Genomic DNA, 15627 nt, shown 5'->3' on the forward strand with positions numbered 1-15627 from the left:
GCACTCTGACATGGGATGTGGGCATCCCAAGTGGTGGTTTCACCTGCTGTGCTACAACATCTGGTTTAAACTGGAAAGAATTAGTTTATTTGGATAGATTAAGTTCTCATGCAGTGCCAGTGAAAGGATAGAAGGCGCTTTATGAGTTTTATAGATATTTGTATATCTTAAGAAAGTAATTCCTTTTCTAGAGTGTTATTCTAGTCAAAGAATTATTCGTAGATTTAGGTGAAGGGCTATTTGTTATGATTTTATTTGTAATAGTAAACATGGGAATAATTAAGATGCATTAAAATTAAAAGAATAGGGGCCAGCATTGTGGCATAGTGAGTTAACCTGTTGCTTGTAACCTTGGCATCCCATGTGGGCTCCAGTTCAAGTCCTAGCTGCTCCATTTCATTGTAACTCTCTGCTAATGTGCCTGGGAAAGCAGCAGAAGATAGCTCAAAGTACATGTGCTCCTACAACCCACATGGGAGACCCAGATGAGGCTCCTGGCTTCTGCTTGGCCCAGCCCCCAACATTGTTGCCATTTGGGAAGTGAGTCAGCAGATGGAAGATGTCTCTGTCTCTCACTCTCTCTCTTTGGAACTCTGCATTTCAAGAAAATAAATCTTAAAAAAAAAATACATTGTGCGGGGTGGCGCTGTGGCACAGCAGGTTAAAGCTCAGGCCTGAAACGCCGGCATTCCATATAAGTGCCGGTTCGAGTCCCAGCTGCTTCTCTTCTCTTCCGATCCAACTCTGCTATGGCCTGGGAAAGCAGCAGAAGATGGCCGAAGTCCTTGGACCCCTGCATCCACATGGGAGACCTGGAGGAAGCTGCTGGCTTCGGCTCGGCGCAGCTCCAGCCATTGCAGCCATCTGGGGAGTGAACCAGCAGATGGAAGACCTCTCTCTCTGTCTCTACCTCTCTCTGTAACTCTTTCAAATAAATAAAATAAATCTTTAAAAAAAATACATTGTGCTAAATGTGACATCATAGTGGTATATAAAAGCATATTTTTGAAGATTACATAAGAAACAATATGTAAATACACATTATAGTTCCAAATTTGCTTTGATCAAAACACATACTAGCAGAAACAAGGACTGGATGGCCGGCACCGTGGCTTAACAGGCTAATCCTCCGCCTTGCGGCGCCAGCACACCGGGTTCTAGTCCCGGTTGGAGTGCGGGATTCTATCCCGGTTGCCCCTCTTCCAGGCCAGCTCTCTGCTATGGCCCGGGAAGGCAGTGGAGGATGGCCCAAGTCCTTGGGCCCTGCACCTACATGGGAGACCAGGAGAAGCACCTGGCTCCTGGCTTCAGATCAGCACAATGCGCCAGCCGCAGCAGCCATTGGAGGATGAACCAACGGCAAAAAGGAAGATCTTTCTCTCTTTCTCTCTCTCTCTCACTATCCACTCTGCCTGTCCAAAAAAAAAAAAAAAAAGAAAAAAAAAAGAAACAAGGACTGAAAAGGGATCACCTAAAGTTTGAAGGTGTGTATGTTTGTAGATTTTTAGTTTCATTCTTTGTTTTTGATTATTTGTAGATTTTCTTTCTTCCTCCCTACCCCCCAGAAACCTTTTATCTAAGGAATACAAACTTCATGCATTTGATAAGTACAACTTTAGGAACACAGTGATTCTTCCCACCATACTCACCCTCCCACTCAGATTCTTACCCTTCTTCCTCCTCCCTCTCGTATTCCCATTCTTACTTTTACCAAGATCTATTTCAATTAATTTTATACACATATAATTAACCATACTAAGTAAAGAATTCAACAGATAATATGGAAAAAAAACTTCCTCAACAGTCGAGACAAGGGCTGTTCAAAATCATTAAATCTCAAAGTGTCAATTTCGCTTCTGTAGATTACCTTTTAGGTGCTTTATTAGTTATCATAGATCAGGGAGAACATATGGTTATTCATCTGTTTGGGACTCGCTTATTTCACTAAGTATGATGTTTTCCAGTTTTATCCATTCTGTTGCAAATGACAGGATTTCAACTTTTTATTGCTGTGTAGTATTCCATGGTATACATATCCCATAATTCCTTTATCCAGTCTTCAGTTGATGGATATTTGGGTTTATTCCATATCTTAGCTATTGTGAATTGAGCTGCATATAGATTTTCTTTCTTTCTTTTTTTTTTTTTTTTTTTTATTTTTGACAGGCCGAGTGGACAGTGAGAGAGAGAGAGAGACAGAGAGAAAGGTCTTCCTTTGCCGTTGGTTCACCCTCTAATGGCCGCCGCGGTAGCGCGCTGCGGCCGGCACACCGAGCTGTTCCGATGGCAGGAGCCAGGTGCTTATCCTGGTCTCCCATGGGGTGCAGAGCCCAAACACTTGGGCCATCCTCCACTGCACTCCCTGGCCACAGCAGAGAGCTGGCCTGGAAGAGGGGCAACCGGGACAGGATCGGTGCCCCGACCGGGACTAGAACCCGGTGTGCCGGCGCCGCAAGGCGGAGGATTAGCATGTAGATTTTCTGATGTTTACTCCCCCTGCCCTCAGCTCTATGGTTAACCCTTCCCTCTACCCCCACACAACTCCATAGTTAACTTTTTTTTTTTTTTTTGACAGGCAGAGTGAACAGTGAGAGAGAGAGAGACAGAGAGAAAGGTCTTCCTTTTGCCGTTGGTTCATCCTCCAATGGCCGCCGCGGACTGCGCACCGTGCTGATCCGATGGCAGGAGCCAGGTGCTTCTCCTGGTCTCCCATGGGGTGCAGGGCCCAAGCACTTGGGCCATCCTCCACTGCACTCCCTGGCCACAGCAGAGAGCTGGCCTGGAAGAGGGGCAACCGGGATAGAATCCAGTGCCCCGACCGGGACTAGAACCCAGTGTGCCGGTGCCGCTAGGCAGAGGATTAGCCTGTTAAGCCACGGCGCCGGCTCATAGTTAACTTTCATATTATATGTTTATTGCCATAATACGTGGAAGAGAAGGCTTAGATTTGAGGTGAGAAGCAATAAAGAGTCCCAGAGTCAACATAATTCTGTTCTGTAAGTTTTCCAAGTTTTTTGTTTGTCCAGCAGCAACTTTATTGAGATATGATTCCCATACTATACAATTCTGTCTTTTAAAGTATATATTCAGTAGTTATTAATATATTTTCAGAACTGTAGAATCATCAGTAACTACTGATGTTTCTTTCTGTATAAATATGCCTATTCTGGACATTTCTTATGTCTCCTCAAAAAATTCATGGAAAATGAAATTTAAATAATTTTATTTTGGCGCATAAAATTTTGAAATCATGAATAGTTTCTTCACAAACATATTTTAGAAACTTTTCAAAGATCTTGCATATGTGTGGATTTCAAAAAATCTGCACCAGAATCAATGTACCTCTTAATTGCATTTTCTACAAATTTTTAATTATCGTCATATAAGGAATGATAAAAGCCATAGTCTTTTTTTGACTGGCATTTTGACTTAACAATGTTTTCAAGGTCTACTCATGCTGTAGTACCTGGCAGTACTTCATTCCTTTTTATGGCTTAATATTCCATTGTGGGGGCAGACCATAGTTTATGTGTTTATCAGTTGATGGACATTTGAGTTGTTTATATTTGTAGCTATTGTGAATAATGGTGCTATGAATACTTGTAATTTTTGGTGTGGTTTGTACCTTTACCCTAAGTGTATATACTAGGTGTATATACCTTTATACCTCAGAGTGGAATTGCTGGATCATATGATAACTTTTTAACTCTGTTCTGAGAAATACTGTATGTTCCTCATCCTCTAGTCTTGTGCAACACTTATTACTCAAGCCTTAGACAGTTTCTGTCTCTACAGTCACTCTTGATGATACTAAACTCATCATATTCAACTCAAATATCTTCCTGAACCTCACTCCTGACCTTGAGACTTGGATATCCAGTTGCCTAACTGACATCTCTGTTTACTTGTCTGATGGTTTTCAAGATGTTAATTTAAGTTCCCAACTTTCCCCCTCAGCCTGACCGCCTCACAGCTCTTCCCCACCTCAGTTGCTGGTGCTGCCATCCTTGCTTAGGCCAAAATCTCCGCAATCTTAACTCTTCTCTCCCACATCCAAACCCAGCCCATCAGCAAATTCAAAACAGATCTGTAATCAAGCTTTTCAATAATGTTGCCTGGGGGCCCGGCGCTTTGGCGTAGGGGGTAAAGCCACTGCCTGTAGTGCTGGCATCCCACATGAGCGCCGGTTTGAATCCCCGCTGCTCCACTTCTGATCCGGCTCTCTGCTATGGCCTGGGAAAGCAGTAGAAGATGGTCCAAATCTTTGGGTCCCTGCACCCGCATGGGAGACCAGGAAGAAGCTCCTGGCTTTGGATCAACGCAGCTCCAGCCACTTGGAGTGAACCAGCAGATGGAAGACCTCTCTTCTCTGCCTTTCCTTCTCTCTGTGTGTAACTTTTTCAAATAAATAAATAAATATTTTTTTAAAATAACAATGTTGCCTGGACCAGCATGTCTTCTCTGGGCCACATCCCTATCATCTTATCTGCTTTCCTTTCAGTAAAGAGCCTATAATGTATTAAGCCGGTTTGTGGCATTCTTCTCAGGACCCTCCTCAGTTTTCTTCTCTGGCAGCATACTCTCTTCTCTGCTCTCTCCTGACCTTATTCCAGCCAGCCCCACTCCTCAGCCTGCACCTCTCCAGAGATGTGTTGTTTGTAGCTTTCATTTTTGGATTTCTTTACCCCAGATACTGGTAGGCCACACTCCTTGATCTCCTCAGCACCTGACTCAGATGCTGTTTTTCAGCCTTCACTGAAGACCATTCCTAATATCGGGTCCTTTCTTGTCACACCCCACTCCCTCTCTGCTTTGTCTTCCAAAGCGTTTATCACCATCTGAGCTCTGTCATGCTATATATTTTGCTTTGCCTTTATTTTGCTATCTGTCCTCCTTGCGTATTCTTTTTTGAGATTAGAAGTTTCTTAAAGGCAGAAATTTTTGCCTGCTTTGCTCATTGCTGTTTTCAATACACATGACAGTTCCTGACACGTGATAGGCACTCAGTAAATATTTGTTGACTGAACATTTCTTTCCAGTCTTTTTGTATGCAATTTTATACTTGTATAGTCAAGATCTGGCATACATATACTTGTAAGATGGAAACTGTGATTTTGAGTGTAGTTGTTTTTTCGTGTCAGTAATCACTCATATCATTTTACTTTTCCCGTAACATTAAAAATTAGGAAAGACAAGCAGCCCCTCTCTTGAAATATCCAATATACACAAGTCTCAGGTAAGATGTCTCATTAACACGAGTCTCCCAACAACACAATTCAAATATCAGCTTCCATAGTATATTAACTGTAATTGTGTAAAATACAAATGTTGCCAGATCTTCAGTCACAAATCACTACAGAAGCAACTAAGAAGCATCATAATCAGGGAATAGTCGGATTCTTTCATGGTGTTGGTGATGGGCTGATAGACCTACAAAACAGATTACAAAAATGAACCACCAGAGGTGGCCAGAAAAGATGAAGGTGGAACAAAGTAACAAAAAAATGAGTAGACTGGCAGTGAAGTTCAGATTGAATTTAGGTGGATTTACAGAAGTATCTGATCAGGGAATGTTGACTACTATTGGAAAGACTAGATTGGGCCAGAAGAATTTAGTGAAGATGAGTGTCTATGTAGATGAGGAAAATGATTGCGATGAAAAGAATGAAGATATCCCAGAGAAAATAAAAGAATTGGCAAAAAAAACTTCACATTGGCTGGCGCCATGGCTTAACAGGCTAATCCTCCACCTTGCGGCGCCGGCACACCGGGTTCTAGTCCCGGTTGCCCCTCTTCCAGGCCAGCTCTCTGCTATGGCCCGGGAAGGCAGTGGAGGATGGCCCAAGTGCTTGGGCCCTGCACCCGCCTGGGAGACCAGGAAAAGCGCCTGGCTCCTGGCTTCGGATCAGCATGATGCGCCGGCTGCAGCGGCCATTGGAGGGTGAACCAACGGCAAAAAGGAAGACCTTTCTCTCTGTCACTCTCTCTCACTATCCACTCTGTCAAAAAAAAAAAAAAAAAAATTCACATTAAAGAAACTCAGATATATTTTATGACATTGAAAGCACAAAGGATAAATGTTGGAAGCATATCCATATTTAGACCAATGTATTACCAGTTTACCAAGGCATAGAAGTGTTCACTTCATATTGAAAATTATATGACTTATGAAGTAGGCAAGCACTGTTCAAATGCCTCTTTGTTTCCACAATTTTTTATTGTGTTAAAATACACATAACAGAGTTACCATTTTAACCATTTTGAAATGTACAGCTCAGTGCTTTTAAATACATTCATAATATGATATCACACATATCATACAGTAATATTTGTCTTCCACTGGTTTATTTCACTTAGCATGATGTCCTTAAGGTTCATCCATATAACATACCAGACTTTTTTTTTTAATATTTATTTGTTAATTTGAAAGGCAGAGTTTCAGAGACAGAAATTGATCTTCTATCCAGCGGGTCACTCCCAAAATAGTTGCAACAGCCTGGGCTGGGCCAGCCTGAAACTAGAAACCTGGAGCTCCATGCAGATATCCCACAAGGTTGCTAGAGCCAAAGGACTTGGGCCATTTTCTCCTGCTTCCTTGGGCACTGTAGCAGGGAGCTGGATTAGTCATGAAGCAGCCAGGACTCGAACTGCTGCTCAAATGGAATTCAGTTTAACCTGCTGCACCACAATGCTGGCCTCCTCAAACTCCATTGTGTAAATATACTACATTTTGTTTATTTATCCATGCCTCAGTGGTTACTTGGGCTGCTTTCGTGTTGTAGGTACTATAAATAATGCTGCTGTGAATATGGGTGGCAGGGATCCAAGTACCTAGGTCATCCTCCACTGCCTTCCTAGGCACATTAGCAGAGGAGGTGGATCAGAAGTGGAGCAGCTAGGACTTAAACCCTTCTCTGATATGGGTTGCAGGTGCCAGCTTAGCTCACTGCACCACAATGCTGGCCTCTAAACTTTTTATTTCACTGGGGGCAAAAAGCTTTTCTCTTTGGCCTGTCTTGTCTCCACAAGCCTCCTCTCAGCTGTCTTTGCCTCAGTTAACCTGTACATAATGTCTTGGCCAATGGGGATTGGAATTGCCCTCTCCCCCAACAGCTGCATGAGCTTGGAAACTTCTGACAGTTTATTTCCTCTTAAAAGGTCTGTTTGATTCACCAGACATCTTTGAAAGCCAATTTTTACCAAGCCCTGTGTGATAGGCACTGAGGGTACAGAAATGAAACTATCTTTCTGACCTTAACTTCAATTTCTAATCTAATAGAGAAGATAGACAAATAAATAATTGTAGTGAAGTGTTGAAATTACAACAGAAAAGGTGGGAGAAATTTGTTCCCCATGGCCCCACTCCCACCCCCATCCCACTGTGGTGTGATTAACTCTTCTTAATAGCTAAAGAGACTAGGCAGGAGGAGGAGATGCTTCTTACTGGGGGAAATGACTAGCCAACTGTAAACAGCAGGCACATCAGGGGTCTGTGCAAATTCTTGTGGCATAAAGGAAAATTGCAAACATAACATGTAGCCAAAGCATAGGATTGTGTCAGGACCCAGATTCGTGCATGTTTTCCTGTCCTTGTCTCATACATCTCGCCTCTCCCTTGGCTGCAGTATTGACACGAAAATAGTAGCATGACTGATTAATCCCAGGCAAGCAGTAGTAGAACTTTCTTTGTTTTGTGGTGTCATCTAAAATTCACCTCCTTCAGTCTCAGCTCTGTTCTTCAAGTTAGGTTCTTCAAGTTCTTTCCTGGAACCCATCAGGCAGAGAGAACTTTTTCTTAGATCAGCCAGGAATCTACTTTCGTTTTGGATATTGTGTGCAAACTTGCCCTTTTTATCCCTGTGAGGTCTCTGTAGTATGTGGGTATATGTTATTTGTGTGTCCTCGTTGCCCCAGTTAATGCAGAGTTTTGTGAAGAATAGATGCATTTCAAAATATTTTTCCACCAAAATAAATATCTTTTAATTTTGTTTTCCATGAACATTTTTTAAAAAGATGTATTCATTTATTTGAAAGGCAGAGTTTACAGAGAGAGGGAGGTCTTCCATCCGCTCGTTCACTACCCATGTGGCTACAATGTCCCGAGCTGGGTGAGGTCAAAGCCAGGGGCCGGGTATCCCACATGGTGGCAGGGGCCCAAGGAGTTGGGCCATCTTCTGCTGCTTTCTCAGGCACATTAGCAGGGAGCTGGATCAGAAGTGGAGCAGCCAGGACTTGAACCAGCACCCATATAGGATACCAGCATCACAAACAGTGGCTTTACCTCTCTGCTCTAACACCGGCCCTTTCTGTGAACTTTTTGAAGTGCCCTTGTATATTTCATATCATAGTTTCTTCTAGAAAATAAGCTATGTTTCCCCTTTCTTATACTTCTAATAGCATATTTAAATTTTTTTAGAATCTTTAAAAACAAGTTTGTATTTAATGTTTCAAGTTATTCTATTTGGGGACCAATAAAATTAGTTGGAGCTATTATATTTAGAAATTACAAGTAATTGGGAGATCAAATTCTAAATTTAACCCTTGCTTCTGTGTTCTTCTCCAGGGCCTGCTCTCTTTTCTGAGTGCCCCACTCATAGGTGCTCTATCTGATGTGTGGGGGAGAAAGCCCTTTCTCCTTGGCACTGTCTTCTTCACCTGCTTCCCAATCCCACTGATGAGGATCAGCCCATGGTGAGTGCCTCGGTCCTTTACCATTCTGACTGCTTTGAGTTGTGTGTAAATAATGCACATTGAGTATCCCAAGTTCAAAAGTCCAAAATGCTTCACCATACAACCGCTTGTTGTTGATGCCAACAGGCCTGATTGTTCAATATATACAAACTTTTTCATGTATAAAATATTAAAATATTGCAAAAGGTCATCTTCAGTCCATGGGCATGTAAGGTGTATGTGAAACATAAATTTCATTTATAGATTTGAGTCCCCTCCCTGAGCTATCTCATTATGTATGTGTGTGCAAATAGTCTAAAATCTAAAATCTCATCTCATCCCAAGCATTTTGAAAAGGGACAACCAGCCTGTGCTTAAATCCCAGAGTGTTGGATCCAGGGCTGTGGCATAATAGGCCAAGCTTCTGCCTGTGGAGCTGGCATCCCATATGAGCTCCAGTTCATGTCTCAGCTGTCCCTTTTCTGATCCCACTGTCTGCTAATGGCCTGGGAAAGCTGTAGAAGATGATTCAAGTGCTTGGGCCCCTGCACCGGCATGGGAGATTCAGAAGAGGATCCTGGCTTCAGATCATCCCAGCTCCAGGCCCTTGTGGCCGTTTGGGGAGTGAACCAGCAGTTGGAATACCTTTCTCCCTTTCTCTGTCTGTAACTCTTCCTCTCAAAAAAACCTCAGAGTGTTTTGTGATCATCTCACAGCAGTTATGCATGTGCTTTAGTTTGATGTTTTCAGGAATACTGAAGGCCAGTTTGGGCAGTTACCATCATGCCCACTTTTTAAGATGGGGACTAAAGATTACAGAATTAAGTTGAAGGTAAGTAAGATGAGTGAAGAATAGAAATGAGAGGTTTCTCTGAAGGCAGCTGTGATGCCACGATGTCAGTTACAGGAGTTCAGTCCTGGAGTGAGCTGACAGTCCCGTCCTTTCCACCAAGGCTCTGATGACTGCAAAAGAGTACTTTTGGTCAGCTTGTTTGTTGCTTTGGAGCACTGACATAAACACAGATTATATCATGGTAGGCAGGAATCAGGGTTTTTTTTTTTAATTTATTTAATTGCATGCATTTCATAAATACAACTTGCAGAACATAGTAATCGCTTTTGTGTATATTGTGGTAAGACTTGATGACCCATTCTAAATCATAATATGAATTTGAGTTCATTGTTTTGGACTTCAGTGAGATAAATCTGGAATGCCAAAGTCTATTTTAGTTAACAAAGGTGGGTTAGAATTTGTATATGAGCTGAAAGTTGGTTGTTTTTCTGAATGCCAGAGTACTGTGCTCTGGCCAGTATCCTTCTTGCTAAGGAACTTCCTGTGGGAAGAATACACTCAAATTTGGTTTGTCTTTTTTATGCTATTAAAAATAGATTGGGGGGAGGTCATGCGAAAATATTTTTATTTATGTGATAGGAATTTTGTCAGCATGTGTCACATTCTAAATGTATTGGGTGCTCATAGGTCATTTTATTTTCTACCAGGTGATGAATTTTTATAAAACACTTTTGGTACTGAATCTTTTTATTTTTTTTTTTCAAGTTTTATTTATTTATTTGAAAGAGTTGCAGAGAGGCAGAGGCGGGGGTTAGGGGGAGAGGGAGGGAGAGGGAGGTCTTCCATCTGCTGGTTCACTCCCCAGATGGCCGCAATGGCGGGAGCTGTGCCGATCCAAAGCCAGGAGCCAGGAGCTTCTTCTGGGTCTCCCACATGGGTGCAGGAGCCCAAGGACTTGGGCCATCCTCTACTGCTTTCCCATGCCATAGCAGAAAGTTGGATTGGAAATGGAGCAGCCAGGTCTCGAGCTGGCGCCCATATGGGATGCTGGCACTGCAGGCGGTGGCTTTACCTGCTTCTCCACAGCACCAGCCCTAGTATTGAGTCTTCATGTTTAAGAACATATTGCATTTTTCAGTGAGTCATGTCCTTACAATAGCTTAGAATTTCTTTAGATCTTACACATTTTAAGTTTTATTAAGTTTTATTCCTGTAAATTTTATTTTTTTGTTCTGTTATGAAATTGAGCTCCTTTCTTTTTGTGGGCTCGTCTTGCGAGACCCACACTGTTGGGATGGTGGGGCGACAGCATTCTATAACAAGAAGCACCAGAGACAAGTTTTGGTGAACATGTCTGTTTATTAACAATCAGGCACAAGCTTTTAAAGGGCAGGCAAAGAGGAGTAGCTAGTTCAGGGTAGCAACACTAATTCTATAGGATAAAGCAGATACTGGCACCTTTGCACTTTTCTAATCAGCTTGAAGGTCATGTGGCCTACGAAGCCTTCTAGGTGGTCTTATGGATCTAGGCCACACCCGGGAGCTAATTACAAGGCCCTTCAGCAGGAAGGGGTGGGGGGGATGTGCCTGAGGCTCCTGCCACCTGCCAGCAGTCAGGTCATGTGTGGTTCTCAGTGTGCCTGAGCCCCCGACCAGGGTCTTTCCCTGGAGGCATGGTGTGCCATGTCCTCTTTTTTTTTTTTTTTTTTTTTTAAGATGTATTTATTTATTTGAAAGAGTTACACACAGAGAGGAGGAGAGGCAGAGAGAAAGAGGTCTTCCATCCAATGGTTCACTCCCCAATAAGCCACAATGGCCAGAGCTGTGTCAATCCGAAGCTAGGAGCCAGGAGCTTTCTTCCAGTGGGTGCAGGGGTCCAAGAACTTGGGTCATCTTTTACTACTTTCCCAGGCCATAGCAGAAAGCTGGATAGGAAGTGGAGGAGCTGTGTCTCGAATTGGCACCCATATGGAATGAAGGCAGCTTTACCCACAACGCCACAGCACCTGCCCTGCCATGTCTTCTTAACCTCCTGCATGGGCTAGGCAGGCAGTCTCCCAGCCAGGTACAGGATCACCCACATCTTTTAATTGTTTGGCATGTTAATTTGTCACTTGTAAATAATTTAACTGCTTTCCTTCCAGTTTTCCTGCTACTCATGCTTTTGCTAATTGTATTAACTAGTGAATAATGGTGAGTAAAAGTGATGATTGTGGGATAATCTTCCTGTCTATAAAAGTAGTAGTGTAGGGCCAATGCTGAGCATAGTGGGCTAAGCCTCCTCCTGCAGCGCCGGAATCCCATATGGGCACCGGTTTGTGTCCTGGCTGCTCCTCTTCCGATCCAGCTCTCTGCTGTGGCCTGGGAAGGCAGTAAAAAATGGCCCAAATGTTTGGACCCCTGCACCCGTGTTGGGGATTCAGAGGAAGCTCCTGGTCCCTGACTTCAGATTGATGCAGCTCTGGCCATTGCAGCCATTTGAGGAGTGAACCATTGGATGGAAGACTTCTCTCTCTCTCGCTGCTTGTGCCTCTCTGTAACTCTACCTCTCAAATAAACAAAATAAAATCTTTTAAAAAAAAGTGTAGTAGTGCTTCTTCATTAGTCATTAGGCTAGCAATTGTGTTGAAAAGTATACATTCCTATTTTATATAGATTTTCCTTTTTAAAATGAAGATTGGATGTCAGATTTTATTAGATGATTATCTAGCTTCAGTGGAGATTACTTTTTCTCCTTAGAGCTATTAATATGATTGAGTTTTCCAGTGTTAACACATCCTTAGGTGCTGGAATAAACCCATTTTTGTTCTGCAAGACTCTGCTAATAAATTCAAAGCAAGGCTCAGGATCTGTTATCATCAACAGAACTTCAAAACTAAGAAATGGTTGAGTTCTGAGCCCTAGCAAGTCTTGTACATCAAAGTCAGGGATACAGATATATGGGAAGATGCACTTGAACCCTGAACTTTCAGAATGTGCTGAATATAATGTGCATATTGTATATATTAAATAAATATTAATATGTATTTCAGAATATATGATATATGTTGTATTATATAGTATATACTATATTATATAATATATATTGTATGTGTTATGGTATATAGTCTAATATATAATATAACATGTGTCATAATTGTGATTATGTATATGTTATATATAATTGAGACATATATCATGTACATGATATATAATAGGTATGGTTTTTTTTTTTTTTAGTTTATTTTTATATGAATTTTTGGAAGACTCCTTTTTTTTTTTTTAAGATTTTATTCATTTATTTGAGAGGTAGAGTTACAGAGAGAGGAAGAGAGAAAGGTCTTCCCTCTGTTGGTTCACTCCCCAAATGGCCAGAACTGCGCCAATCCAAAGCCAGGAGCCAGGAGCTTCTTCCGGTCTCCCATGACGCCGAAGGACTTGGGCTATCCCCCACTGCTCTCCCAGGCCACAGCAGAGAGCTGGATTGGAAGAGGAGCAGCCAGGACTAGAACTGGTACCCACATGGGATGCCGGTGCTGCAGGCAGAGGATTAACCAACTACACCAGAGCACCAGCCCCAATATGTATGTTATATATACTGTAAAATGTATGTTTCAGAGTATATATAATGTATGTTATGTTGATGTATTTCAGAACATATACACACACACACACATATATATGTATATATGCTTACTCCTAATAGAAGATAACTCCATGCCTCACTTGCTTAAAATCATGCAGAGCCTTCAAAAGAGGCAAATGCCTTGAAAGAAGAATCTTTCCTTCCACAGGACCTGAGCCCAGGGAATTATACATTAGTGTAGCTACTTCTAATATGTGGCTGGGATTACTATCAGAAACTTGGAAATAATAATGGACATAAGTGGATGAAATATAATTCCCCACACTTCCATAATTGTGGAAAATGGGAGGTGGTGGTCAAAAGCTCAGAAAAATGTGGATATTGGAATGAATTATTGCATTTCAGCACCACTTAGGTGCCTTTGAATATGATTGTGGTAAGGGAGGATTCTACCAATAGATAGAAATTTGGGTAGCACACAAGGTCATCTGTTTTGTATGGAGAGAGAAATGGTCTGGGTAAGAATAAATATGGACTCATAGAGAGTGGCAAGTGACTTGGGCTGGTTTGTTAGGCATTTGGAAGAAATTAGATTGAATGTTCAGAGCAAAGCCTTTTACTTGAATCTGTGGAAGTGGTTACAAAAGGCAGATTATTGCCTACCAAAAATATTCAATACAGAAGAATCCCTGAAAATAAAGACTGCTAACTAGGTTTTCTTAAGCATCAGCCTATGCATATGATAGAAATTTTTAGTCTTAATTACATTAATATTTTTGTTATGCTTTCTGCTTTTGTGCAGATTTTTACAAATCATTTGTTGTATATGTCTTTCTCAGTTAAAGCTAAGATATTGAAAAAGTTTATATTCTGTTGATTGCCTTAAACTATAACTTAATCATCTTATTTTTTTCCTGTTCCTTTGGTTTTTAGACAGCATGTACTGACTCTCTTTGGACAGTGACAAAATTAGTATGTTTCTACTTCTTCCTTCCCATCTTGATTTTAATTTTATTTTTCTATCTTTAAGTATACATACATATTCTTATATATACTTATTTATTTGTGGGTTGAAACCTTTGTATTTAGTGCTTGTTATAAAAGTATACATACAGTGCTTCTCAGTAATTAAAATAATCTTTCTATAGGTGGTATTTTGCAATGATTTCTGTGTCTGGAGTCTTCTCAGTCACGTTTTCTGTGATATTTGCCTATGTTGCTGATGTCACTCAGGAACACGAGAGAAGCACTGCTTATGGATGGGTAAGATCACAGGCCATATTTTTTAGTAAGAGCAATACTTCTGTTAAAAGGTCACTGGAAAGCGATTTAAAATAAGTGATTTGTAGAATCTAGTGATTTGTAGAAAATGAAATCCAAAGCTAATAAAGAGCTCTTACAGGGCCAGTGCCGTGGCTCAACAGGCTAATCCTCCGCCTTGCAGCGCTGGCACCCCAGGTTCTAGTCTCGGTTGGGGCGCCGGATTCTGTCCCAGTTGCCCCTCTTCCAGGCCAGCTCTCTGCTATGGCCAGGGAGTGCAGTGTAGGATGGCCCAAGTGCTTGGGCCCTGCACCCGCATTGGAGACCAGGAGAAGCACCTGGCTCCTGGCTTCGAATCAGCGCGGTGCGCCGGCTGCAGCGCGCCTACCGTGGCGGCCATTGGAGGGTGAACCAACGGCAAAAAGGAAGACCTTTCTCTCTGTCTCTCTCTCTCACTGTCTACTCTGCCTGTCAAAAATTAAAAAAAAAAAAAAAAAAAAAAAGAGCTCTTACAAAAAGTTAAAAATAGCAAGATAGAAATTACCAACAGTTTTTCTCTGGTTTTAGGGTTAGGAAATTGGCAGAAGTATGTTGACAGTTGCAACATTTGCTTTTTAAATTGGTTTGACTTATTTCTTGTTTGCTGATCTCTTGGGGAACTTAAACAATGAGCAGGTGCTGGGATCAGAAATCTGTGTGTACCTGATTTGAGTTGCAGAGGTGGTAAGACTCAGCACTATTGATCCATTGTTACTCTGTTGTTGGATGTGTATCTCAGATCCTCTCTTGGAACATGGTATGATGAAAAAAGGAATGCATACATCTATTCAACAAATAATTGCTGAGTAAACAACAAGTTATAGGAGACTGCTTTTTTTTGGGGGGGAGGGGGTATGATTTGGTATTAGCCCTAATTTCCTCAAGTGTGACAGTGGTATTTTGTTTATATGGGCATGTGTATGAGTATGTGTAGGCACTATTCACTGCTAGAACCTGTTGGTAACTTGGAAGTGTACAATGTACCCTTCTCCCAACTTCCTCTGTGATCACAATAAGAACATGGAATAAAAAGGTTGGTCTGGCTGGACTGTGAGGAATAATAATTTGGAGGGGGATGAATGCCAGGAACCCAGGCTATTTGTCTCCTTTCCTGGATCTTTTTCTTTTAAATCCCACATCTAGAATAGCCCAGGTAGTCTAGTTGTTAGTACTAACTGGTTGAATGACTGAGGAATGACTTCATGAATCTCTAGTAAACATAGAAGTAAGTTACTGTTGTTCCATAAATCACAACAATTTTAATTTTTTGCTTTTTTAAGACATCAGTGGTTTTTCTTTC

General features: G+C 41.7%; 1 protein-coding gene across 1 annotated transcript in view; it reads left to right on the top strand.

Annotated features, from left to right (window-relative positions):
* MFSD14B (major facilitator superfamily domain containing 14B) overlaps positions 1–15627 on the top strand; it is a 65154-nt gene that overhangs the window by 34500 nt on the left and 15027 nt on the right. The window contains exons 4-5 of the mRNA XM_062208482.1: positions 8564–8691; positions 14177–14291. Of these exons, the coding sequence (XP_062064466.1) occupies positions 8564–8691; positions 14177–14291 (243 nt within the window). The remainder of the gene's footprint in view (positions 1–8563; positions 8692–14176; positions 14292–15627) is intronic.

This window comes from Lepus europaeus, chromosome 12 (genome assembly GCF_033115175.1).
Source record: "Lepus europaeus isolate LE1 chromosome 12, mLepTim1.pri, whole genome shotgun sequence".
Classification (NCBI taxonomy): Eukaryota; Metazoa; Chordata; class Mammalia; order Lagomorpha; family Leporidae; genus Lepus; species Lepus europaeus.